The sequence below is a fragment of the Erinaceus europaeus genome, chromosome 13 (genome assembly GCF_950295315.1).
Source record: "Erinaceus europaeus chromosome 13, mEriEur2.1, whole genome shotgun sequence".
Classification (NCBI taxonomy): Eukaryota; Metazoa; Chordata; class Mammalia; order Eulipotyphla; family Erinaceidae; genus Erinaceus; species Erinaceus europaeus.
The window spans coordinates 9524596-9551672 of record NC_080174.1 but is presented as its reverse complement, the minus strand read 5'-3'; the positions used below and the strand labels follow the sequence as shown (position 1 = coordinate 9551672).

At 39.8% G+C, this 27077-nt stretch overlaps 1 protein-coding gene across 3 annotated transcripts in view; it reads right to left on the bottom strand.

The window, feature by feature from the left end:
* IPCEF1 (interaction protein for cytohesin exchange factors 1) overlaps window positions 1-27077 on the bottom strand; it is a 104708-nt gene that overhangs the window by 40681 nt on the left and 36950 nt on the right. For all 3 annotated transcript variants that reach the window (XM_007516153.3, XM_060205304.1, XM_016185394.2), the window contains 4 exons: window positions 16379-16452; window positions 14014-14085; window positions 6492-6550; window positions 4732-4820 (listed from right to left, as the gene is read on the bottom strand). In XM_007516153.3, coding sequence (XP_007516215.2) covers window positions 4732-4820; window positions 6492-6550; window positions 14014-14085; window positions 16379-16452 — 294 coding nt within the window. The remainder of the gene's footprint in view (window positions 1-4731; window positions 4821-6491; window positions 6551-14013; window positions 14086-16378; window positions 16453-27077) is intronic.

Genomic DNA, 27077 nt, shown 5'->3' with positions numbered 1-27077 from the left:
CTGATAGGGACAGAACAAAAAAGGAAAACTACAGACCAATATCTCTGATGAACATAGATGCCAAAATATTAAACAAGATCTTGGCCAACCGGATACAGCAACATATCAAAAAGATTGTTCATCATGACCAAGTGGGATTCATCCCAGGAATGCAAGGTTGATTCAATGTCCATAAGTCATCAATGTCATTCACCACATCAATAAAAGCAAAGCCAAAAACCACATGATTATCTCAATAGATGCAGAGAAAGCCTTTGACAAAATCCAACACCCATTCATGCTCAAAACTCTACAAAAAATGGGAATAGATGGGAAATTCCTCAAGATAGTGGAGTCTATATATAGCAAACCTACAGCCGACATAATACTCAGTGGACAGAAGTTGAAAGCATTCCCCCTCAGATCGGGGACTAGACAGGGCTGTCCACTGTCACCGTTACTCTTCAACATAGTATTGGAAGTTCTTGCCATAGCAATCAGGCAAGAGAAAGAAATCAAAGGAATACAGATTGGAAGGGAGGAAGTCAAGCTCTCACTATTGGCAGATGATATGATAGTATACATAGAAAGACCTAAAGAATCCAGCAGAAAATTACTGGAAGTTATTAGGCAATATAGCAAGGTATCAGGCTACAAAATCAATGTACAAAAATCAGTGGCATTTCTTTACGCAAACACTAAATCTGAAGAAGACATCCAGAAATCACTCCCATTTACTGTTTCAGCAAAATCAATCAAATACCTAGGAATAAAGTTGACCAAAGAAGTGAAAGACTTGTATGCTGAAAACTATGAGTCGCTACTCAAGGAAATAGAAACTGATAGCAAGAAATGGAAAGATATCCCATGCTCATGGATTGGAAGAATAAATATCATCAAAATGAATATTCTCCCCAGAGCCATATACAAATTTAATGCAATACCCATCAAAGTTCCACCAAGCTTCTTTAAGAGAATAGAACAAACACTACAATCATTTATCTGGAACCTGAAAACACCTAGAATTGCCAAAACCATCTTGAGGAAAAGAAACAGAAATTGAGGCACACTCCCAGACCTTAAACTATATTATAAAGCCATCATCATCAAAACAGCATGGTACTCGAACAAAAATAGGCACACAGACCAGTGGAAAAGAATTGTAAGCCCAGAAATAAATCCCAACACCTATGGGCATCTAATCTTTGATAAGGGGGCCCAAAGGATTAAATGAAAAAAGGAGGCTCTCTTCAATAAATGGTGCTGGGAAAACTGGGTTGTAACATGCAGAAGAATGAAATTGAACCACTTTATCTCACCAGAAACAAAAATCAACTCCAAATGGATCAAAGACCTAGATGTCAGACCAGAAACAATCAAATACTTAGAGGAAAACATTGGTAAAACACTTACCCACCTATACCTCAAGGACATCTTTGATGAATCAAACCCAGTTGCAAGGAATACTAAAGCAGAAACAAACCAATGGGACTACATCAAATTGAAAAGCTTCTGTACATCCAAAGAAACTATTAAACAAACAGAGTGACCCCTCACAGAATGGGAGAAGATCTTCACATGCCATACATCAGACAAGAAACTAATCACCAAAATATATAAAGAGCTCAGCAAACTTAGCACCAAAAAAGCAAATGACCCCATCCAAAAATGGGCAGAGGATATGAACAAAACATTCACTACAGAGGAGATCCAAAAGGCTAACAAACATATGAAAAACTGCTCTAGGTCACTGATTGTCAGAGAAATGCAAATTAAGACAACACTAAGATACCACCTCACTCCTGTAAGAATGGCATACATCAAAAAGGACAGCAGCAACAAATGCTGGAGAGGTTGTGGGGAAAGAGGAACCCTTTTACATTGCTGGTGGGAATGTAAATTGGTCCAGCCTCTGTGGAGAGCAGTCTGGAAAACTCTCAGAAGGCTAGACATGGACTTCCATATGATCCAGTAATTCCTCTCCTGGGGTTATACCCCAAGGACTCCATAACACCCAACCAAAAAGAGGTATGTACTCCTATGTTCATAGCAGCACAATTCATATTAGCTAAAACCTGGAAGCAACCCAGGTGCCCAACAACAGATGAGTGGCTGAGAAAGCTGTGGTATATATACACAATGGAATACTATGCAGCTATCAAGAACAATGAACCCACCTTCTCTGACCCATCTTGGACAGAGCTAGAAGGAATTATGTTAAGTGAGCTAAGTCAGAAAGATAAAGATGAGTATGGGATGATCCAACTCATCAACAGAAGTTGAGTAAGAAGATCTGAAAGGGAAACTAAAAGCAGGACCTGATCAAATTATAAGTAGGGCACCAAAGTAAAAACCCTGTGGTGAGGGGTAGACATGCAGCTTCCTGGGCCAGTGGGGGGTGGGAGTGGGTGGGAGGGATGGGTCACAGTCTTTTGGTGGTGGGAATGGTGTTTATGTACACTCCTAGCAAAATGTAGACATATAAATCAGTAGTTGATTAATATGAGAAGGGGAAAATCAATTGTATGTCACAAAGTTTTTCAAAAGACAAACTGAATCTTTTTAATATATAGGCTGTGTATTTGATATGTGGGCTCTCTCAAAAGCCTAGACCAAGTAGATTAGAAGCATCCAATAGCACAGCTATATACAAGATACTGGATACTGTACAGCAAACCATAACAAAAGGACTTTTCAAAGTTAACCCAATTACCAAATAATGTGATGATAACTTTAACTATCGATTGTCTTTTTGAACCCTAAGACAGCAGGAACCTCACATCTCCACTATAGAGCCCCTACTTCCCCCAGTCCTGGAACCCTTGGATAGGGCCCACTTTCCCGTATGCCTCTCCCAATCCATACCAAATAATATTGCATCCGCCGATCACAACCTAACCAACGCAACGATTGCCACCTCAACCTGCTTCACCTCAGACTGTGTCCAGAGACTTCACATGTGGAATGACAACCCTTCAGCTTCATTACTCGGGTGAGACCTTTCCTTTTATAGTACACTCTAATTTCATCTCAGGTGGTTCACTTTCTAACAAAGTCCCATAACCTAGATATACACCAGTTTCTGTGAGAGAGAGCTTATCCATAAACTACTGCAAAATATATACCTGAAAGCAGAAGTACACTAGAGTTTGCAGTGAGTACCTCCCTAACACTTCCTCTCCACTATTCCAAGCTTTGGGTCCATGATTGCTCAACAATTTGTTTGGCTTCGTATGTTAACTCTCTTTTCAATCACCAGGTTCCAGATGCCACCAGGATGCTGGCCAGGCTTCCCTGGATTGAAGACCCCACCAATGTGTCCTGGAGCTCAGCTTCCCCAGAGACACACCCTACTAGGGAAAGAGAGAGGCAGACTGGGAGTATGGACCAACCAGTCAACGCCCATGTTCAGCAGGGAAGCAATTACAGAAGCCAGACCTTCTACCTTCTGCAACCCACAATGACCCTGGGTCCATGCTCCCAGAGGGATAGAGAATGGGAAAGCTATCAGGGGAGGAGGTGGGTTATGGAGATTGGGTGGTGGGAATTGTGTGGAGTTGTACCCCTCCTATCTTATGGTTTTGTTAATTAATCCTTTCTTAAATAAAAAAAAGAATAACAATAATATAATTAAAATGTAAAAAAAAACACTCAACGAAAGGTACTTCAGGAAGTGGGAATATCCAATAAACATTAGTATTTGGTGACACACAAATGAAATAACATCTCTTTTCAGGATCATATTAGTAGATTACATGGTTACATATTGAAAGTATCTCTATATTTTCTATCACACAAAAGCTATAAAAACATGAATCTGGGGAGTCGGGCTGTAGTGCAGCGGGCTAAGCACAGGTGGCACAAAGCACAAAGACCGGCATAAGGATCCCGGTTCGAACCCCGGCTCCCCACCTGCAGGGGAGTCACTTCACAGGCGGTGAAGCAGGTCTGCAGGTGTCTATCTTTCTCTCCTCCTCTCTGTCTTCCCCTCCCTCTCTCCATTTCTCTCTGTCCTATCCAACAATGACAACAACAATAATAACTACAACAATAAAACAACAAGGGCAACAAAAGGGAATAAATAAATAAAATAAATATTACAAAAAACATGAATTTCCTAAATTTTATTGCTTGACCTCTCATTAAAGCCATCCCATAGATAATAGCAATGGTCATCCAAATATCATCGAACTTTCCATGGTCTTAACATCCATCAATAACCTTAACTTACACTGGATACTTCCAAAGCTTCAATATCAACTTGAATTTCTCTCCACGATATATTACAGAATCATCCTCACATACAGATTTTAATGGTTCCATTCAATATGAATTTCTACTCTCTCTTTTACTGTGTTGCTTTCATATTATTGTGGTCTCCCCATTTACATTTGTTTTATTTTATGTTGTCATGGTACATGCACCTTGAGAAGGCATTTTCAATTCTTTGTGAAAACAAGTAGGGTCTAAATAAATGTTACATAACAAGCTTTACAGGCTGTGGTCTGTCACCTACAAATCCTTTACATTTCTGAAAACTTGCTGAGAATAATCTATGAGTATATCACAAACAAATATTCTTGTGTGTGTCATAATAGTTGCTATGGAGAACACTCTAAATCAACATCCTATGAATTCATTTGTCTTTTGACCTGTCCTAAAAATGTCTCCAGTAAAGTAGTTTCTGCCCGGTTGAAAGGACTATTGTCCATTCATTTGTTCCATAGCCAGCACTAATTATGTGATACTTACTGAAGAAGACAGAGTCTCTGAAGAGTAAAGAGGGGGTGGTGTGTCTGCAGCTATTTCAGGATCTTCCTGTTCACTTTCACTGTAGCATTCTGTAATAAAAATAAAATAAAAATGAAATTGCTTAATGTCTCAATGTTGTTACCACATATTCCATAATGCATGAACAGAGGTTTTTCTCCATCTGGATATCACAGTTCTAATCCAATTCAGGAAGTACAGATTTACTGAGCCACCTGCCACAAGAAGGTTGTATAAGAGAGGGAAACAAACTGACATGTCATTTCTGCCCTCCAGTATACTCAAAATGCAGGAAGAGGGCTAACGATTGGTCTGGAAAAACAAAACAATTCTTCAAAAGAGGTGTGAGTCATTTAACAAGGGAGCATAGAATCTTTAGTGCTTAATGTTCATCATCAAAATCATAATGAACTGAAATTGGCAGGATAAGGAAACATCCACAGTGCTACAGAGAAATGAGTGTATCTGATCAAGCAAACAGTGGAGTCAAGTCTGTGGATGTTGTTTTCGATGGGTTATGTTGTTTTCGCCGGGCTGGCTTCACGGGCGGGTAACAGACGACCAGGGACTCATAGTTGAGCTGTAGGCAGTATCTCTTTATTCATGCAGGACGCAGCACAATCTAAGACGAGCTAAGCTAAACTCAAGGTAAAGTACTCTAAAACTCACAATGCTGTCTTTATATATACTTGCCAAGTAGGGTGGAAACAGGGTGTGACATAGAGAGGGTGGAGAGAAAAGTGACTGGTGACAATCAGAGTGTGACAAGGAGAGGATCAGGGTGTGACAAGGAGGGGGGGGTGGAGCAAAAACATATCATGAAACAGTGGGGATTGAACCAATGCCCTGGAGGGAGGTGCTTGTTAACAGCGGTTATATAAATAGAATGAAGTGGTTATGTAAATAGAATAGTGTTAAGCAGGGGGGATTTAAACCAAATGAAACAGAAGGGGTCTCATGCATACCAACATGTGGAGACACTTACAAAAATGTACTGAAAATAAAGCTGATATATTTTCTGAGCTTATATCACTAAACATCTTACACATCTGGATTAAAAGGTGTTTTTTTTTTTTTATATTGCCACCAGGATTATACCAAGGCAAATCCACCACTCCCAGAGGTGATTGGGTTTCTGTATGTTTTTTTCCCCTTTCCATTATTTGTATAGGACATACAGAAATTGAAAGACAGGGAAAGAGAGACAGAGAGAAAGACTAGAGCACTGCTCAGCTCTGATGTATGGTGGTTCTGAGGATTGAACCACAGAGCCTCAGGCATGGAAGTCTTTTGTATAACCATTATACCATCTACCCAGCCCTATTATTTCTTTTCACAAATAAATGCCTATTGTATTTGAACTAAGCCTATAAATTGTGAGGAGAGGAAATGGTGGGATGAAAGTTATCTGTCTAGATCATGACAAGATCATGTCTATGAGTAAGAATTCAGTAAATGTAACATTTGCACTAGCAATTGCTGGAGATGTCAGTGAATCCTACAGCGGCTGATGTGTAGGTGATGTGTGAAAAGCACTTTAAGTCACATGGAGAGAAAACCCAATTTCATGTTGGTGAGGCTGTGCAACTGTCTGTCTCTTCATATTTTCAGAATATTTTAAATGCCAACATCAGTTTCATTAGGACAAGATTACAGATAGAACTCAACAGTACTTGGGCATCTTATTTTCATTTTACTCTAGTATTCATGCTGAAATCTCAGAAACTTAAAATTGAACATACCTTCATCTTTTGTAGTGGGTGCCTGATGAATTACAGCCAATCCAAGTTTGTTTAACCACCTACAATTCAAAGGGAAAGTAGATGTTTGAGCAGAGAGACTGAATAACACTCTGCCTGTTCACTTTTCCCCAGACCATGAACAAAAGTCTTGTGTTAGACTTTATAAGAAAATTAAGTCATGATTCTGAAAATAGTCTAAACATCTCCAAAAACAGCATAAATGTGTGACCCTTAACCCTACAACTTCTGAATCCATGGTACTTTCTTACTTTGACATCCTCCATAAGATGATTACAAAGAGGGGACTGTTAGGGGAGTCGGGCGGTGACGCAGTGGGTTAAGCTCATGTGGCGCAAAGCACAAGGACCGGCATAAGGACCCTGGTTCGAGCCCCCGGCTCCCCACCTTCAGGGGAGTCGCCTCACAGGTTGTGAAGAGGTCTGCAGATGTCTTTCTCTCCCTGTCTCTGTCTTCCCCTTCTCTCTCCATTTCTCTCTGTCCTATCCAACAACAAACAACATCAACAATGGAAATAATAATAACCATAATGAGGCTACAACAATAAGGGCAACAAAAGGAGGAAAAAATGGCCTCCAAAAGCGGTGGATTCATGGTGCAGGCACCGAGCCCAGCAATAACCCTGGAGGAAAAAAAAAAAAAGAGAGAGGACAGTCAATGTCACGTCTCGCAAAGCCCATAGATCACCATGTGCAAAACCCAGGTTCAGTGTCCAGGTTTGCGACTGTAGGGGTGAAGCTTCACAAGCAGTGGAATAGTACTGCATGTGTCTCTCTCACTTACACTTTCTCTGCCTTCTCTCGATCTCTATTTCTTTCTGTCTCGGAAAGAAAAAAAAGTCAGTGAGAGTCATGGAGTTATTGTGTAGACACTGATCTCCAGCAATAATCTTGGTGGCCATACCAGTTGATAATGCATCTGCTGATCCCAACCCAATCAGTGCAACCAGTACCACCTCGGCATATTTCACTTTGGACTGCATCCAGAGATGTCCGGCATGGAATGTCAACCCACCAGCTTCACTACTCTGGTGAGACCTTTTCTAGCTCACTGGTCTCCTTAAATTCATTTCTGGTGGTACACTTCTTAACAAACCTCAAAACCTAGATATAGACCAGAGTCCAATAGGGCATATGTACATATATCCAGCAGTTAGGGGAAGACATATACCTTAAAACAAAAATGCACAGTATTTTAGAGTGAGTCAATAAATGTAACAAGCAAACAAAAAGACCTAAACATACACCATAAAGAAACTAATGAAATAGTTTCTACTTAGACACAGATACACTCCTCACCTACTTTCTAATGTATTCCCTCAATCATTCCAAAGCTAAACACGTCAGACAAAACAAGGACTACAAAAGCTGATTAAGGGCAAGAGACTGGCACACTTTAGTGATGACTCTTTAATCACTACCAGGTCACCCCATCACCTGGGGCCCTAGTCAGGGAGTCCCAGGATTCCCACAAGACATGATAGACCTAGACCTCTAACAGATCCCTCTCACCACTGTCACTAGTCATCTCCATCAAGAACAACATAATGGACCGCTCTGTGGGCCCCTGACCACCTGGCCCTCAATTTGGTTCAACAATGTTAAGGAATGTTCCATTCTCCGAAGGGACGTTGGATAGCATACTCTGCCTATCACCCTAAGATGATGGGTTCTGAAATTGGCACAGCCTGGAATGTTCCTAAAACATGACCACAGAATGTAAGCTCTGACCTAAAAGGATGCAGAGGTTACATAGGCTTCTGTGCTGACTATAGGCCCCAGATCAAATGGATGGAGTTTACAGTTAACAATATTTATATATTTTTCCCATATTTGGGAGCTATTATCTTCCCTGATCCAGTTTTCTAGTCCTTTTTCCAACTATGACACCATCCCCTGAACAATAACTTAGGTCACCTGCATATTTGATGTCAGGCACAGGCAAAAACTAGTTGGGTCATGGGTCCCTTGGAAAATAGCTAAAATAGACCTACTAGCTTTTCCCAAAACGGAGACCCCAAATCTTCATCCACAATATTCAAGTCTTTAGGTTCAGGATTAGTCAACAATCTGCTTTGCTTTCTATCATAACTCTTTTTCAGTCACTAGGTTCCAGATGCTACCACGATGCCAACTGAACTTCCCAGGGCAGATGACCCCACCAATGTGTCCTAGAGCCCTGCTTTTCCAGGCCCCTGCCCCACCAGGGAAAGAGAGAGACAGCTGGAAGTATGGAGTGACCTGTTAATGCCCATGTTCAGTGGGGAAGCAATTACAGAAGCCAGACCTTCCACCTTCTGCTCCCCATAATGACCAGGGGCCCATACTCTCAGAGGGTTAAAGAATAGGAAAGCTACCAGGGGAGGGAACGAGATACGGAGTTATGGTGGTGAGAATTGTGTGGAGTTGTACCCCTCTTATCCTATGGTCTTGTCAGTCTTTCCATTTTATAAATAATTTAAAAAAAAAATTTAAATAATCCTGGTGGCCAAATATATATATGAAGATGACTCAGCCAGTTGGTAAATGTGGGTAATTATGTTAAGTATTCTAAGCATATAATCAAAGATATCTGTAATGTATCTTCATATTTTTTAGAGACTAGACCTTTTCAAAAGAGATCCTGATGCCAGTCTGTGTGCTTTCTGCCATATGCGCTTAACCCTCTGCACCACCGCCTTGCTCCCTAAGAATCCCTCTCAGTCTTTATACAAAGTATGTATCCCTTCAATTATCATGCTTCATTGTAATATATATTTAAGGATATTATTTCATTGTTTTTCTTTCTAGAACCCACTCACTGGCTTAAAGTTCCTCCTCTGCTAAGAACTTTGTTTTGAATCATCAAGGCAATTAGGAAAAAAAAAAACCTTCTATTTGTCGCTAAATAGATGGATACACACACACAAATATATTTACATAAAAAAGTTGACAGCTGTTTCCTAGGAGTTTGTTGTATGTTGACTTGATGCGAATGTACATGTCAGAGGAGTGTGAGTGCTGAGAACCTGATATACAAAACGAAAGCAATCTCCCCGCAACCTCAGTCTGAGAGAGTCAGTCACCACTGGTCTTGTTTAGAAACCAACTCTTTCATTATCCTCAATTATCTAGCCCTTCACTTTTAAATTGAGGATCCCTGCAGAACACACAGAATTTCTATTAAACGTAATTACCTTTCCCTTCATTGTCCCTGAGAGAAATGTCACCACTGGAAAGAAAAAGATGCACTTACCCAAGGAGGTAAGTGTCTAAAACAGGACCATCACTCCAAATGCCAGCCCCACCTTCCTCAACATCTCTGCATCACCCTAAGTACCAGATGCATTAGTAATGTCAGCAAGTCATGGCAGTAAAAAAGGAAACTCTTCAGGTGTTATCACAGAACAAAACTCTCTAGATAGCATCTTCATAAATCAAGGAGGAAGATGTGGTGTATGTACACACTGGAAAATTGCTCGGGCTTTAGAAAGGAGGAAATTTTGCTATTTGTTGCAATATGGATGGAGCCGGAGGGAACTATGCTAAGTGAAATAAGCCAGAAGGAGAAAGAAGAAGCTGGATAATCTCACTCACAGGTGGGACCTTGAAGAAACAAAGGGAACTGACAGGGTGAAATATACATAAACCCTTGATCTACATTAGCAGATCTGAGGTTGCTGAGTGGGGAGAGAACAGGAGATTAGAAGACAGAAGTAAACCCAGTGCCTGTTAGTGGAGGAAGATGATATTTTTCTGGTGGGAGAGATGTGCGAATGCATATTTAGGGAGATGTGAAATTGTACCCCTGAGACAAGAGACTTGCAAAAACATTTTTCTCAGCAAAAGAGAGAGAGAGAGGGAAAAAAAAAGGAATAAAAATAGATAAATATAATATGCATAACCTTGCAAAAGAAAAAAATGGCTTGGAAGCTCAAAAAGACCCTGTGTTGTTGGCTATTAGGAAAATCATCTTTGGGGCCAGGTGGTGGCATACCTGGTTGAGCACACACATTATAAACCAGGCTTCAAGCCCATGGTTCCCACTTGCAGGGGGAAAGCTTCACAAGTGGTAAAACAGGGCTGCAGGTGTCTCTCTTGTCTCTCTCCCTCTCTGCCTCCCCCTTACTCTCAATTTCTGGCTATCTCTATCCAGTAAATAAAAGAAAATTTTTAAAAAGATGGGAGTCAGGCAGTAGCGCAGTGGGTTAAGTGCATGTGGTGCAAAGGGCAAGGACTAGCATAAGATCCCAGTTCGAGCCCCCAGCTCCCCACCTGCAGGGGAGTCGCTTCACAAGTGGTGAAGCAGGTCTGCGGGTGTCTATCTTTCTCTCCCTCTCTGTCTTCCCCTCCTCTCTCCATTTCTCTCTGGCCTGTCCAACAACAATGACAGCAATAACAACAATAACTACAGCAATGATAACACAACAAGGGCAACAAAAGAGAATAAATAAATAATAAAAAAAAGATAAATCATCTTCAGGTCAATAAAATATAATGATGTAATTGTAATATAAGGGATTGGGGTCTATTACAGCACAGATAAAATGTGTCATGTACATGTACGTAGCCAGACAAACTATTTTCAGGTATAAAGGTCACTTAGCAGTGAAAACTTACGGGGTCAGGGAATCTTGAGTTCAAATTTTAATTTGCATCTTGCTAGTAAGCTAAAAAGATAACAAAATGCCAACATAGTTTCAGGTTAAAAAAATGGATTTTACAACAGAGAGAAAATAAGATCTTAACTTTAATGTTGAAAGACTGTAATATAACAGGCAACAAGAGGATAAATATATCACACAGTAGCTAGTTCTCAGGCAATTCTACTTGCCGTTAGATAGGTATCTGCAAAGAGACAGCATGAAAATGAAAGATAAACTGATTTGAAATATAAGCAAAAACTAGAAAGGTGGATAGGAAGACAGTTAAATTGCTCTGATCTGCTATTACAAGAACAAGCCTGCCTGAAATGGAACAGATGTCATTGACCTTTATGAGTCTCAGTTTTACTGGTTTAAACATACACTTTACTGCATGAGGGATGAAATTCAGTAGCTAACAAAACACACAGCAGTGACTAGAGCATGGCAAAATTCAGTCTCGATCGCCCCATCTCAGAGGTAACAGATGGACTTTGAAAGAGTCAGCCACAGGATGGGTAGGAAGGATATAGACAGGAAGGAAGCTGAAGATTCAAAAGCTTAAACTAGGATGCTCATGGTAATGTGTGCACTCTACCAGATGCGCCACTGGCTGGCACCTAAATTGAACATTTCTTTTTTATTTTCTTTCTTTCTTTCTTTCTTTCTTTCTTTCTTTCTTTCTTTCTTTCTTTCTTTATTTATTTATTTGATAAGAGAAGCAAAGAGGAGAGAGGAAGAGAGACAGGCAGACACCTGCTGCACTGCTTCACCACTCACAAAGCTTTCCTCCAATCAGGACTGGGGACTCGAATTTTGGGTCTTTGTGTGTTATAGCATGCACACTCCAACAGGTGTGCCACCATCCAGCCTAATTGAGTGTTTTCTAATGTCTCAGTCTCCTCAATATACACAACCTGATTTAAGTCACAACCACTGTGCTCACACTGCGACCTAAACTACAGGAAATACATCAAGGCAGGTAGATTTCTATGCACATATCCCATATATTTAAAAGCATATATAAACAACTCTATACCACCAAACTATAGAACCTGAAGAAATGGAAAAGTCCTAGAAACATACAACCTTCCAAAACTGAAATAAAAGAAACTAGAAAATATTAACAGTCTAATCACAACCAAAGAAATTTAAACAGTGACAAGAACCTTCCCAAAAATAAAAGTCCAGGCTCAGATGATTTTAAAAATGAATGATACAAAACATTCAAAGAAGAGTTAAGACCTATACTTCTTAAGACCTTCTAAAATACTGAAGACACAGGAATACTCCTTTCAACCTTCTATGAAGACAGTATCATCCTGATACCAAAAGCAGACACAGAACAAAATAGTAGGCTACATACTAATATCTCTGATGAACATAGAGGCTAAGATATTGAACAAAATTCTAGCCAGCCAGATACAGCAATACATTTAAAAGATTGCACGTCGTAGCCAAGTGGGATTCACCCCAGGGATGCAAGGCTGGTTCAACATATGCAAATCAATAAATGTGATCTGTTACATTAATAAAAGAAACATCAAAAACCACATGATTATTTCAACAGATACAAAGAAACCCTTTCATAAAAGCCAACATCTTATCATGATTGAAACAGTGCAAAAAGGGGGCAAGCAGCAGCTCACCTGATTAAGCGCTCACATTACAGTAGGCAAGGACCCAGGTTCAAGGCCCTGGTCCCCACCTGCAAGAGGAAAGCTTTGTGAGTGGTGAAGCAAGGCTATAGGTGTCTCTCTATCTCTTTCCCTCTCTGTCTCCCCTACCCCTTTCAATTTCTCTCTGTTTCTAATAAATAACTAAATAAATTTAAATATATATATATATTTAAGAACTACAAAAATGGTAATAGATGGAAAATTCTCCAATCTAGTGGACTCCATATACAGAAAGCCTACAGCAAACATAATACACAGTGGTGAAAAACTTAAAAGCATTCCCACTCAGATCAGGTACTAGAAAGGACTGCCCATTGTCATTGCTACTACTCAATCGGGATATCTAATTTTTGACAAGGGGGTCAAAACTCTACTCAGCTAGTAAGAATGATGAATTCACCTTCTTCACCTCATCTTGGATGGGCCTTAAAGGAATCAATGTTTAAGTGAAATAAACCAGAAAGAGAAAGATGGATATGGGATAATCTCACACATGGACAGAAGTTGAGATGTAAGAACAGAAGGGGAAACGTAAAGTAGAACGTGGACTCGGTTTGGTGTGTTGCACAAAGTAAAGGACTCTAGAAGTGGGAGTGGAGGGCTTGCAGGTCCTGGTACATGATGTTGGAGGAGGGCCTAGTCTGAGGGTGAGTGTTTTACAAAATAATTGAGAATTTTTTAATACATGTATCAAAAGCTATATTTACTCTGAACCATTAATCCCCCCAATAATTTTTTAATTTATGTTAGTGAACAGGAAATTTTCAAATATTCAGTATAGAATATAGAAAGGTGATAAATATTTAGATGCTTATGATAAACATATGTGGCACATACTAAATGCTTGTCATGTAGAATCTTAAAAAAATACTGTGAGATTGAATATGCAATCCTTTCAAACCTGTTAACATTTACGTATGACTTCTATCTATTTATTCCCCAACCTTGTGGTTCTCTCAGACAACTCTTATCACTTCTGTTTAAAAGAGTCATCTTCATATGTATTGGCTGGCTTGCCAAAATGCATCTGAATACTAGCAAAGAGAGAATACTACATTGCCAAATAGATTAAGCCTCAATATAGCATAAATAAATAAATAAATAAATGACATGAACAGAAAGAACATATGCTTACAATTTCAACAACTGTCCAAAGCAAGACTAACGCCGTTAAAAATTGTGTTTAGCAATTTCCTCTACTTACACATTCATTTCCTGTACATTGTCAGCCGCAAAATAAAAGGTCTTGATCTGTGGATGGCTGACCTTAAAGGCACTGGAAGTGAAGAAAAGCATAGTCACACACAGTCACAGAAAAATATGTGTTTGTAGTTATCAATGAGGTTAAAAATGAATCATCCAAAACATGAATAAGTGCATCTGCTCTTTCTGTAAATGCATAACATTTAATGATATTAAGTAAGATGTGTCTGATTTTACACAGAGAGCAGATGGCAAGTTTCTCCTATGAGGCATCTACTCATAGTCTGCCTTGACTGATCAATAATTTCTATTTAAGACATATGCTCTTATTGATCAATGATTTCTTTTTAAGACATATCCTCTTATTGTCATTGCTAACTGCTTTCTCTAGAGAGACAAAAAAATATGTAAAATTTTTCATGGTAGAAGTATCACCTCAAAAATACTTATATTAGCTTTTTTTTCAGATAAAGTGTTCAAATTCAATCAAATGTATGCAGAAAGTTTATTTATAAGAAAAGAATCGGATATAGGATCTCCCACAAAAACATCAAAGATGTTATCCAAGTTACACTCTGTAATTAAAGAAAAAAGATAAGGTCAATCTTTTGTTTTTATTGTCTTCTTCGTGTGGAAAATATTAAAGATGACTTGACCATTATGACCAGAAATCCTGCAGTTATAGGCTAGGTATTTTGTACTCAGTTTCGTCAAAGCCACAAGAATCAACCCAACCGTCACATATCACTGGGCGTGTGTATATATATCAGACAGACACTAAAAGCTAACACCAACTCTTTTCTTTTTTGTTTTATTTATTTATTCCTTTTTGTTGCCCTTATTGTTTTATTGTTGTAGTTATTATTGTTGTTGATATTGATGTCATTGTTTTTGGATAGAACAGCGTGAAATGGAGAGAGGAGGGGAAGACAGAGGGAGAAGAGAAAGATAGACATCTGCAGACCTGCTTCACTGCCTGTGAAGTGGCTCCCTTGAAGGTGGAGAGCTGGGGGCTCGAACCGGGATCCTTACACCGGTCCTTGCACTTTGCGCCACCTGCGCTTAACTTGCTGTGCTACCACCTGGCTCCCCAACAATTCTTTTCTTAGAGAGAAAAAGAGAATCAATTGCTACAGCTAATCAGAGTCCAATAGTGAAGTTGGTCTTTACCAATAAGACTGGAAAATATATCAAAAGTATAATTAAAATTATGAAGTATATTATAAATAAAAAGAAAAGAAAAAGAATAGGAAAGCTTTCAAGGGGGAATGGGATATGGAGTTCTGGTGGTGGGAATTGTGTAGATTATACCCCTCTTATCCTATGGTCTTATCAGTATCTCCATTTCACAAGTAAAAAAAGAAAGAAAAGGAAAACTGAAAAAAATTATGAAGCAGTGAAAAAGAAACTTGCAAAATGCAGATGGAAGATTTCATGAAGATAGTGTGGACTGGACATCAAGATATGTGGATTGGCAAGACAGGACACTCCCACCTGTTCTCTTCTGAGTAAAACCTGCAGTTGGGGGGGGGGGGTGTTGTGGTGCACCTGGTTGAGGGCACATGTTACAATACGCAAGGACTCGGGTTTTAGGCCCAGGTCCTCACCTGCAGGGAAGAAGCTTTTCAAGTGGTTAAGCAGTGTTTCTTTCTCCTTTTCTCTCTCTGCCTCTCTCTCTCTCTCTCTCTCTCTCTCTCTCTCTCTCTCTCTCCCTCTCTCTCTCTCTCTCGCTACTACCTCCTTCCCTTTAGATTTCTGGCTGTCTCTATCCAATAAATAAATAAAGATAATTTTAAAAATTCAAAACAAAAAAAAAAACAGCACTTAAGCTGATGACTTCTTTTACCCTTTTTGGCTCTCAATCCTTTTGGATTTAAGTTATACAGAAACATGGTCTGTAGTCTTAAGACACTTCAGAGAATTTGATTTCAAAAGTGCTACTGACAGGTCCTTGAACTAAGTAGAAGAGAAAGAAGCTGGTGTTACTTTCATGTCTGCATATTTGGGGAATGTGGTGGTGGGGGGGGGGGTTGTTGCTTAATTAGCCAGAAAGTTGACATCTGACCTCCCTGACAATCCTGGATGGTAACTTGTTTCTCATTCCATCAAAGACACAGCTGTCAACAATATACTATGCCAGGGCTCTACGGGGCTTTAAAAATCCATCTGCTCCGTAAAAGAAATTCCAGAAGACAAGAGGCTAAGGGCTTCTTTTAATATGTATGGTACTAATTCATAACATTGAAACTACTCAGACATTTTGAGAGGCCCCTGAACTCATTTCCAGATTATCACCTCGCTCAAGAAATATTATGAAGGCATACCGTGCTAGCTTTGATTTTTGTGGAACATGAAAGACAACTTACTGCTTTTTCTTGCATTCTGATGCTCTTTCCACAGTGAAGTCAGGCAGATTGACAAACCCATCAGCTTTCTCTGCCTGAAACAAGTAAATACCACAAATGTGAATAAATAAACAAATTCTGGCAGTTAGTGTGTTGAAATCACACACACTGAATGAAGACAGTGGAGGTGAAGGGAAGGATAACAAAAGTATACTTTCCTGAATCCAAATTGGACTTATTTTGGATGCACAGCTTATGAAAAATTAATATTCTCCTAGTATCTCATCCAGAATATTTCCTGGAGATGCAACATAACACAGTTCATGGATGACCAACATATGGTACACACAGGACCAGCCCCACCCTCTTGTCTTGCAGGAAAACATTGCTAACCCATCGGAGTCCTACTTCCTGTTGAGCCCGTAGTCTTCCATCATTATTCTTATCATACTGGTCCAAGAAAGACACGAGCAAAGAAGACAGAACCTAATGTGTATTATCTTTTAACTTTAATTAAGTAATCTGATTAAAGACAAAGAGAAGTTGAGAAGGAAGAGAGGGATACAGATGGAGAAAGAGAGACACCTGCAACACTGCTTCAGCACCCATAAAGCTTACTTCCTGCAAATGGGGAACAGCAATATAAACCTGGGTCCCTTCATATCACAATAGGTCTATTCTACTAACTGTGCCACTCCTTAGCCCCTAATTAATATTCTACAATATGCCAGGACTGATTCAGGAGTTAGTTATACATCTAGGTTCATATCATGGCGGTAGTACCTACTGGTTGTTTTAAGTCCTATGTGAGCTCAGATAAATATAACACTTAACAGGCATTCAGCAAGCATTTATTCTCTCTCCCATATCTGTACACAGTACCTTTGGAAATAAATCACATCCATATTTTAGAAGACCTCAGTTCCACATTTGGTTCCTAAGAGTTCATTGTAAAAAGAATTCCAAAGAGGTGATACATAAAGTTTACTTCAACAGAAAAAAAATATTTAAAATGTAATCACTAGTCCACCTAAGAATGCAGTAGCAACCTCTCCTTTACCAATGAAATTTAACTGAGGTGTTAAAGGCTGAAATGCCTTTACATATCCCAAATCTCCCTCTGTCTACACTACTATCCCAGAGTAGGGAAATACAGGCCACAAGCTTAAATATATGAGTCAGTGGTGATTGGGAAATGAGTGAACAATTATTTTGAAAACACCATACCAATTTTTAAAATCAGCTGGCTATTAAAGTAGAGCCGAAAACCCTCTTAAAAGGTCTGAGTTCCATGCTTTGGGTTCCTGAATTCTTTCAACAAAGAGGTGCAGAAGAAATGATGCTTTCAAATGGAGTTTTTCTTTAATTTTTATGTATTTTTAATTTAATTTAATTTATAAAAAGGAAAGACTGACAAAATTATAGGATTAGAGGGGTACAACTCCACACAATTCCCACCACCAGAACTCTTACTCCAGCCTTTAGGTTCATGATTAGTCAACAATTTGTTTGGCTTTATATGTTAACTCTCTTTTCAATCTCCAGGTTCCAGATACTAGCATGATGCCAACCAGACTTCCCTGGACAGAGGACCCCACCAATGTGTCCTGGAGCTCCGATTCCCCAGAACCCCACCCCACTAGGGAAAGAGAGAGGCAGGCTGGGAGTATGGATCAACCCGTTAACGCCCATGTTCAGCAGGGAAGCAATTACAGAAGCCAGACCTTCCACCTTCTGCATCCCACAATGACCCTGGGTCCATGCTCCCAGAGGGATAAAGAATAGGAAAGCCAAGAGGGGAGGGATGGGAAACAGAGTTCCCTTTTCTTTTCACCCACTGGAATGCAACTTGTGCTCTTTTCTTTGAAAAGTTTTGAAAAAAAACTATGACATCAACTCTATAGCCATTCCATATTCTCTTATATGAATCAGTTTATCCAAACTCTTTAACTGAAATGCCTTCTTACAAGACTGAAAAATCATTTCAAATGGGAACTTCCTTCTTTCAAAAGAAATTACAGCCCCCTACTTTCTGCCTACAAGGGGGAACGCTTCATGGGCTGTAAAGCTGATCTAAAGGTCTCGGTTTCGGTCTCTCTCTCTCTCTCTCTACCTACCTTCTCTCTCTCTCTCTATCTCTATGTCAATCTCTATCTCTCTCTCCCCATATAGCCCTCCCTTCTCAATTTCTCTGTCATATCAAATAAAATTGAAAGAGGAAAAAAAAAAAAAAGGAAAAAATGGCCACCAGGAGTGTTGGATTCCTGGTGCCAGCACAAGCCCTAGTTATAATGGTAATTAAAAAAAATTTTTTAAAAGCTAAGCAGAGGGGGTCGGGTGGTGGCGCAGTGGGTTAAGCGCATGTGGCGCAAAGCGCAGGGACCGGTGTAAGGATCCCGGTTCGAGCCCTGCCTCCCCACCTGTAGGGGAGTCGCTTCACAGGCGGTGAAGCAGGTCTGCAGGTGTCTATCTTTCTCTCCCCCTCTCTGTCGTCCCCTCCTCTTTCCATTTCTCTCTGTCCTATCCAACAACAAACAACATCAACAATGACAATAATAATAACCACAACGAGGCTACAACAACAAGGGCAACAAAAAGGGGAAAAAATGGCCTCCAGGAGCGGTGGATTCATGGTGCAGGCACTGAGCCCAGCAATAACCCTGGAGGGGAAAAAAAAAAAGCTAAGCAGTGTTTTGGTCTCTCTTTTTATTTTTTAATTTTTTATATTTATTTATTTTCCCTTTTGTTTCCCTTGTTGTTTTTTGTTGTTGTAGTAGTTCTTTTTTAATATTTATTTATTCATTTTCCCTTTGTTTTTGCCCTTGTTGTTTTATTGTTGTAGTTATTATTGTTGTTGTTATTGATGTCTTCATTGTTGGATAGGACAGAGAGAAATGGAGAGAGGAGGGGAAGACAGAGAGGGGGAGAGAAAGACAAACATCTGCAGACCTGCTTCACCTCTTGTGAAGCGACTCCCCTGCAGGTGGGGAGCCGGGGGCTTGAACCGGAATCCTCTCGCTGGTCCTTGTGCTTTGCGCCACCTGCACTTAACCATTGTGCTACCACCCGACTCCCTTTATATATATATATATTTTATTTGTAAAATGAAAATATCAACAAGACCATAGGATAAGATGGGTAAAATTCTGGTTTATCTCTTTTTTTCATTTTTTATTATCTTCATTAATTTATTAGATAGAGGCAGCCAGATATCAAGAGAGGAGTGATAGAGAGGGGAAGAGACACAGAGACACCTGCAACACTGCTTCACCACTCGCAAAGCTTTCCCCCTGCAGGTGGGAACCGGGGAGGGGGTTCAAACCAGGGTCATTGAACATTATAACATGTGCATTCAACCAGGTGTGCCACCACCTGGTCCCTCTCTTCCTATCTTTACTTCTAGCATTAAAATAAAACAAGCAGCATATATATATATATATATATATATATATATATATATATATCCTCCAGTAATGTGGTTCTAGAAAAAATATAACGTTCCCATGTTTCTCTTTATCCCCATTCCTTTCTGTTCCATGGAAGCTGCCGTTGGCATAAACCATGATGATATTCAGGTTGTCAAATCCCAACCATTCCTTTGAGCTCTCATTGACCTGAACACTAGTAACTTATATTAACACCCTCTCCCTCACTTGAAACGCTCACCTTTTAATATATTTTATAGGGGATTAATGTTTTACAGTAAATACAGTTGCTGGTACATGTGAAAAAGTTCTCAATTTTCTGCAAAACACTATCACACTCAGCCTAGGTCTTCCTCCACCTGTTTTACTGGGAACATCAGTGCTCCTCCCATGCTGTCTGTCATGGGGTCTTATATCTGTCTGATTCTGTGAAAGACAAAATCTACAGGATGAAGCATGGACAAGGTGTAGTCTGTTGCAGCAAAGACAAGAATAGGTAGGGGTTGGGGGAGGTGGGGAAGTGGTCATTGGACCTAAAATGGTAGTGGGAGTGGTGTGCAGATATCACAGAAAGATAAAAAATTGTATCCGGGAGTCGGGCGGTGACGCAGTGGGTTAAGAGCACGTGGCGCAAAGCGCAGGGACCGGCGTCAGGATCCCGGTTCGAGCCCCCGGCTCCCCACCTGCAGGGGAGTCGCTTCACAGGCGGTGAAGCAGGTCTGCAGGTGTCTATCTTTCTCTCCCCTCTCTCTCTGTCTTCCCCTCCTCTCTCCATTTCTCTCTGTCCTATCCAACAACAAAGCAACGTCAACAATGGCAATAATGACCGCAAAGAGGCTGCAACAACTAGGGCAACAAAAAGGGGAAAAATGGCCTCCAGGAGCGGTGGATTCATGGTGCAGGCACCGAGCCCAGCAATAACCCTGTAGGAAAAAAAAAATTGTACCCATGCAATAACAACTATTTAGTAAATCCTTCTTTCTCTAATAAAACAATTATAAAATTGACAGTGTCCACAGATTTCTGAGTGCATACTCAATCCCCTGCTATGTCAGTACACCCTGTGAGGAACCAGATACTCAGTGCTTTACACATCACCACTGCACACATCTATCCAGTATCAACACCTCGACCTGGGACACAACCCTGGAAAGTTTGCCCCTGACACAGTACTGTCAAGAGAATTGTGTGTTCTTTGTAGGGACTTAACCTTTATGCTCTCCTGCCCTCTCCCCCAATTCACATGTGAAGTTCCTGATCCCAAAAATGAAAGTATCTGTAGATAAGAAGTAATTAAATGTAGATGAGATCATGAGTTGAAGCCCAAGTGATATATGTTCTTAGAAGAAGGGGTCAGATCCCTTTTTCTCTTCTCCACATGAGGATACAAGACAGTGATCATCTGCAGAGTTGAAGTAAGGTGGTTTTGCTGTTATGTCACTCCATATATAGTAGACTGTGATAAAAGTCTAAAATGTGAGTGAAAAGTTCAAAACCAAACTCATTATCTTACTCCATAAAATATTTGATTCCTATTATCCTATGCTTCTACAGGAGAGGCATTCATTTTTACCAAAAAAAGGAGGAGAAAGAGAGAGACACACAGAGAGAAAGAATGAAGGCATACAGATGTGGTATCATTTCTTACCAAGTCGTCTATAATAAAAAGGTGATATGAGAGAAATCTCTGACTCTTCTATTTCCTTTTGAACATCTATGGAATTTATCACTAAATTTTTATCATTACTGCCTACATTTGGAAACCTTTAGTCCATTAATTAAATAATGTCAAAGTTTCCTTCAGATTTCTATTAATTGTCACATGAATCTCCTAAACCATTTGTCCTCTAGCCTCTAATTCTACCTTTTTATTCAATTTAGTGTACGAATCTTAGTTATAGAAAAAATCTTTACATCATGAGCATTCTTCAAGTTACTGCTTTCATTGGAATTATGTATGATTCTAATTGTCTTTCGCTGAAGACTTAGTGCATTAGCAGAGTGTAAATGTCTTTCATGGTAGCTGGGCAGTGGCATACCCAGTTAAAAGCACATAGTACTACTATGCAGCTATCAAGAACAATGAACCCACCTTCTCTGACCCATCTTGGACAGAGCTAGAAGGAATTATGTTAAGTGAACTAAGTCAGAAAGATAAAGATGAGTATGGGATGATCCCACTCATCAACAGAAGTTGACTAAGAAGACCTGAAAGGGAAACTAAAAGCAGGACCTGATCAAATTGTAAGTAGGGTACCAAAGTAAAAACCCAGTGGTGAGGGGTAGACATGCAGCTTCCTGGGCCAGTGGGGGGTGGGAATGGGTGGGAGTGATGGGTCACAGTCTTTTGGTGATGGGAATGGTGTTTATGTACACTCCTAGCAAAATGTAGACATATAAATCAGTAGTTAATCAATATGAGAGGGGGGGAAATCAATTGTATGTCTCAAAGTTTTTCAAAACACAAACTGAATCTTTCTAATATATAGGCTGTGTATTTGATATGTGGACTCTCTCAAAAGCCTAGACCAAGTAAATCAGAAGCATCCAATAGCACAGCTATATACAAGATACTGGATACTGTACAGCAAACTATAACCATGACTTTTCAAAGTTAACCCAATTACCAAATAATGTGATGATAACATTAACTATCGATTGTCTTTTTGAACCCTAAGACAGCAGGAACCTCACATCTCCACTATAGAGCCCCTACTTCCCCCAGTCCTGGAACCCTTGGATAGGGCCCACTTTCCCGTATGCCTCTCCCAATCCACACCAAATAATATTGCATCCGCCGATCACAACCTAACCAACGCAACGATTGCCACCTCAACCTGCTTCACCTCAGACTGTGTCCAGAGACTTCACATGTGGAATGACAACCCTTCAGCTTCATTACTCGGGTGAGACCTTTCCTTTTATAGTACACTCTAATTTCATCTCAGGTGGTTCGCTTTCTAACAAAGTCCCATAACCTAGATATACACCAGTTTCTGTGAGAGAGAGCTTATGTTCACACGTATCCATAAACTACTGCAAAATATATACCTGAAAGCAGAAGTACACTAGAGTTTGCAGTGAGTACCTCCCTAACACTTCCTCTCCACTATTCCAAGCTTTGGGCCCATGATTGCTCAACAATTTGTTTGGCCTCGTATGTTAACTCTCTTTTCAATCACCAGGTTCCAGATGCCACCAGGATGCTGGCCAGGCTTCCCTGGACTGAAGACCCCACCAATGTGTCCTGGAGCTCAGCTTCCCCAGAGACACACCCTACTAGGGAAAGAGAGAGGCAGACTGGGAGTATGGACCAACCAGTCAACGCCCATGTTCAGCGGGGAAGCAATTACAGAAGCCAGACCTTCTACCTTCTGCAACCCACAATGACCCTGGGTCCATGCTCCCAGAGGGCTAGAGAATGGGAAAGCTATCAGGGGAGGGGTTGGGATATGGAGATTGGGTGGTGGGAATTGTGTGGAGTTGTACCCCTCCTACCCTATGGTTTTGTTAATTAATCCTTTCTTAAATAAATAAATAAATAATACAAAATTTTTAAAAAAGCACATAGTACTAAGCACAAAGACCCATGCAAGGATCCAGGTTCAAGACCACGGATCCCCTCTTACAGAGGGGGAGGCTTCACAGCCAGCGAAGCAGGTCTGCAAGTATCTGTCTTTCTCTCTCCCTCTCTATTTCCCCCTCCTTTTTCAATTTCTCTCTGCCCTATCCAATAAAGTAAATATGGGAAAATATGGCCAGCAGGAATGGATTCATAATGGTGGCACGCAGCCCCAGTGATAACCATGGAAGAAAAAAATATTTCATGATCAATTCCTGCTTATTTTCACCATTTAATCCCCTCCAATAATCTTAACTGTTAACAATCAAAAGTGTTTTAAAAGGAAAAAGCACTAACTCCATGGAGGTGAAATTAAATTTGAAGCCCAATTTATGGCACTCCCAACCTCTAAACAAGTATTGTTTTAAGTATTGTTTTAAGTACAAGGAGTTCATCTCAACTTATAACAATACAGTAATTTAACAACAATTGGTCAACAATTTGTTTGGCTTTGTATGTTAACTCTCTTTTCAGCCACCAGGTTCCAGATGCTAGCAGGATGCAACCACACTTCCCTGGACAGACAACCCCACCAATGTGCCTTGGAGCTCCGCTTCCCCAGAACCCTTCCCCACTAGGAAAAGAGAGACAGGCTGGGATTATGGATCGACCAGTCAACACCCGTGTTCAGCAGGGAAGCAATTACAGAAGCCAGACCTTCAACCTTCTGTATCCCACAATGATTTTGGGTCCATACTCCCAGAGGGTAAAAGAATAGGAAAGCTATCAAGGGAAGGGATGGGATACGGAGTTCTGGTGGTGGGAATTTTGCGAAGTTGTAGCCCTCTTTTCCTATGGTTTTGTCAATGTTTCCTTTTTATAAATAAAAAATTAAAAAAAAACAAATTAAAATTTTAAAAACCTTGCTGTCTTGTTATAAGTATCAAACCACCATTTAGTCTTTGTGAAAACTTGTCTTAGCAGGCCTTGCCTTGAATTCTGAAGAAAAACAACACTTTTAGCTTTGCAGTATGGTGTGTTACAATCTCAGAGGTTTCTTCCTTACAAATCAACCATTGGTTTTTCTCCAAAACTGATTTTGTGTGTCTCCGAGGAATCTGAACTTTATTACACAAAGCTGAACACACATTTTTTTTTTCATCTAAGTGGTTGGTGTTATATCTTCATTTATTCAACAAATATTTATTGACTATGTTCTTTGTGGTGAGTGCTGTGCTAAATGTTTGGAATGTAACAGGGAACCAAATAAACAGCAACTACTACCCTCAAGGGGGGAAAATAGACAATAGCCAAACATACAAACACATCATTTAGATAGTTCATAGTAGGCAATAATTCATAGGGTGAAAACTAACACTGATCAGGAGTAATGGTCATTTAGAATATAAACAAGGCTGGTTGCCTTCACTGTGATATGGTTAGTATATTTGCGTTCTCATTCTCCTACATCCAGCTCTGAGATTCAACTTTGGTGTTACCTCCAAAACGTTTCTCCTGCTCCTTAGAGCCTGGAATTGTTACTCTGCCTACTATACTAGATGTACTGCACTTCTGCAAAAAGAAGTGTACTTCTCTTACATATTTATCTATCTGCCTAAATGTCTGTATCTTCAACCAATAATAAGCCTTTTGAGGAAAACAATTTGATCTATAATTATATCATTAATACCTTCTACAAAGTAGATATTCAATACACGTGGGAGAAATAAATTGGTTGCATGAATCATTGAGCAATAGGAACATAATCTTATCCTTTGGGGGGGAGAACATATTAAAATGCAGTGCACAAGTCACTCTGGAAAAAAATAGTTTGGCAGTTCCTAAAAAGTATAAACATATAATTATCATACAACCCAACAATTCCAATCTTAAGTATTCACACAGGAGAAATGAAAGGATATGCCCACGCAAACATTTGCATGTAAATATTTGAAGCATTATTCATAATAGCCATGCACTGGAAAATTTCTAAATATTCATCAACTGAGAAATAGTGTGGTATAACTATGCAACATCTTACTGTTTAGTCTGCTACCAACATGAACTACAACATGCATGAACCTTGAAAACATGAGGCTAGGTACAAGTCAAACTCAAGATAGCACATCACTAAAACGACTTCTTCATATGAAATGTCTAGACAAGGCAAATCTATGGAGACAGAAAACAGAACAGTGGTTTAGACACAAAGTTCACTAGGAATTGGTGGAAGGAATGGAGATTACCCTTATATAGATCTTAAGAGTTTCACTGATACAAAATGATTTAAAGTTCATTTACTGCATCATTCAGTAAGTGTATCAAATGTTATAAATTTCTGTGGGATAAACTTCATATCGTATATTTTTTTCAATGAAGTTTTTATGCAAACTCATGAAATGTGGCTTGGGAGGTAGTACATTGGAAAAGCACTGAACAGTAAAGAAGTCCTTAGTTCAGTCTCCCACACAGAGTGGTGGTTTGAAGTCTCTCTTTCTCTCTCTCTCTCTCTCTCTCTCTCTCTCTCTCCTAAAAAAGTCAAATAAAAAAAACTTGTGCAATATAGAATGTTCCATCCTCTGAAGAAAGGCTGGACAACATACTCTATCTTCCACCTGAGGAAGATGGGTCCTGAAACTGGGACAGCTTGGAAAGTCCCTACTCATGACCACAGAATGCAAGCTCAGAGCTACAGGGATGCAGAGGTCACATAGTCTCCTACGCTGAATATGGGCCCCAGTTTAAATCGATGGGGTTTACAGCCAACAATATTTATACCCCTTTCCGATATTTGGGAGCTACTCTCTTCCCTGATCCAGCTTTCTCAGATGTCAGGCTCAGAAAAAAAAAAAATAGAAAAGAAAAGAAAAACTAGTATAGTCATGGGCCCTTTGTAATATAACTAAAATATTCCTACTAGCTATCTACAAAACAGAGACAACCCCCCCCCCCAACTCTTCATCTGCAGGACTCCAGCCTTTAGGTTCATGATTAGTCAACAACTTGTTTGGCTTTATATGTTAGCTCTCTTTTCAGCCACCAGGTTCCAGATGCTAGCAGGATGCTAACCAGACTTCCCTAGACAGACAACCCCACCAATGTGTCCTGGAGCTCTGATTCCCCAGAACCCCGCCCCACTAGGGAAAGAGCGAGGCAGGCTGGGAGTATGGATCCACCTGCCAACATCCATGTTCATCAGGGAAGCAATTACAGAAGCCAGACCTTCCACCTTCTGCATCCCACAATGACCTTGGGTCCATACTCCCAGAGGGATAAAGAATAGGAAAGCTATCAAGGGATGGGATGGGATATGGAGTTCTGGTGGTGAGAATTGTGTGGAGATGTACCCCTCTTATCCAGTGGTTTTTGTCAGTGTTTCCTTTTTATAAATAAAAAAAACAGTTGTGGGAAAAGTTTGAAATTGTTGTTTTTATGTGAATGAGAATCCTAATATATAGCTATTATGAGATGGTGAAACTTGAGGTCTTCAAGAATATCAGTTTTTAACTCAATGAGATTTGGTCAAATAAACTTATTTAGTTCCACACGCAACGGTTTAAGCTTGACTACACCTTCAATTTTGGACTACAGAAATTTTTATAAAAATATTTTACATTAAATTAGCCACATTTCCAACATGCTTTTTAAGTTAATTAAAACAATCTGAAATTTTAATATCTAACTGAAAAATAAGTGTTCTTTGCCATCTATAACATTAGCATTTTTAGACTAG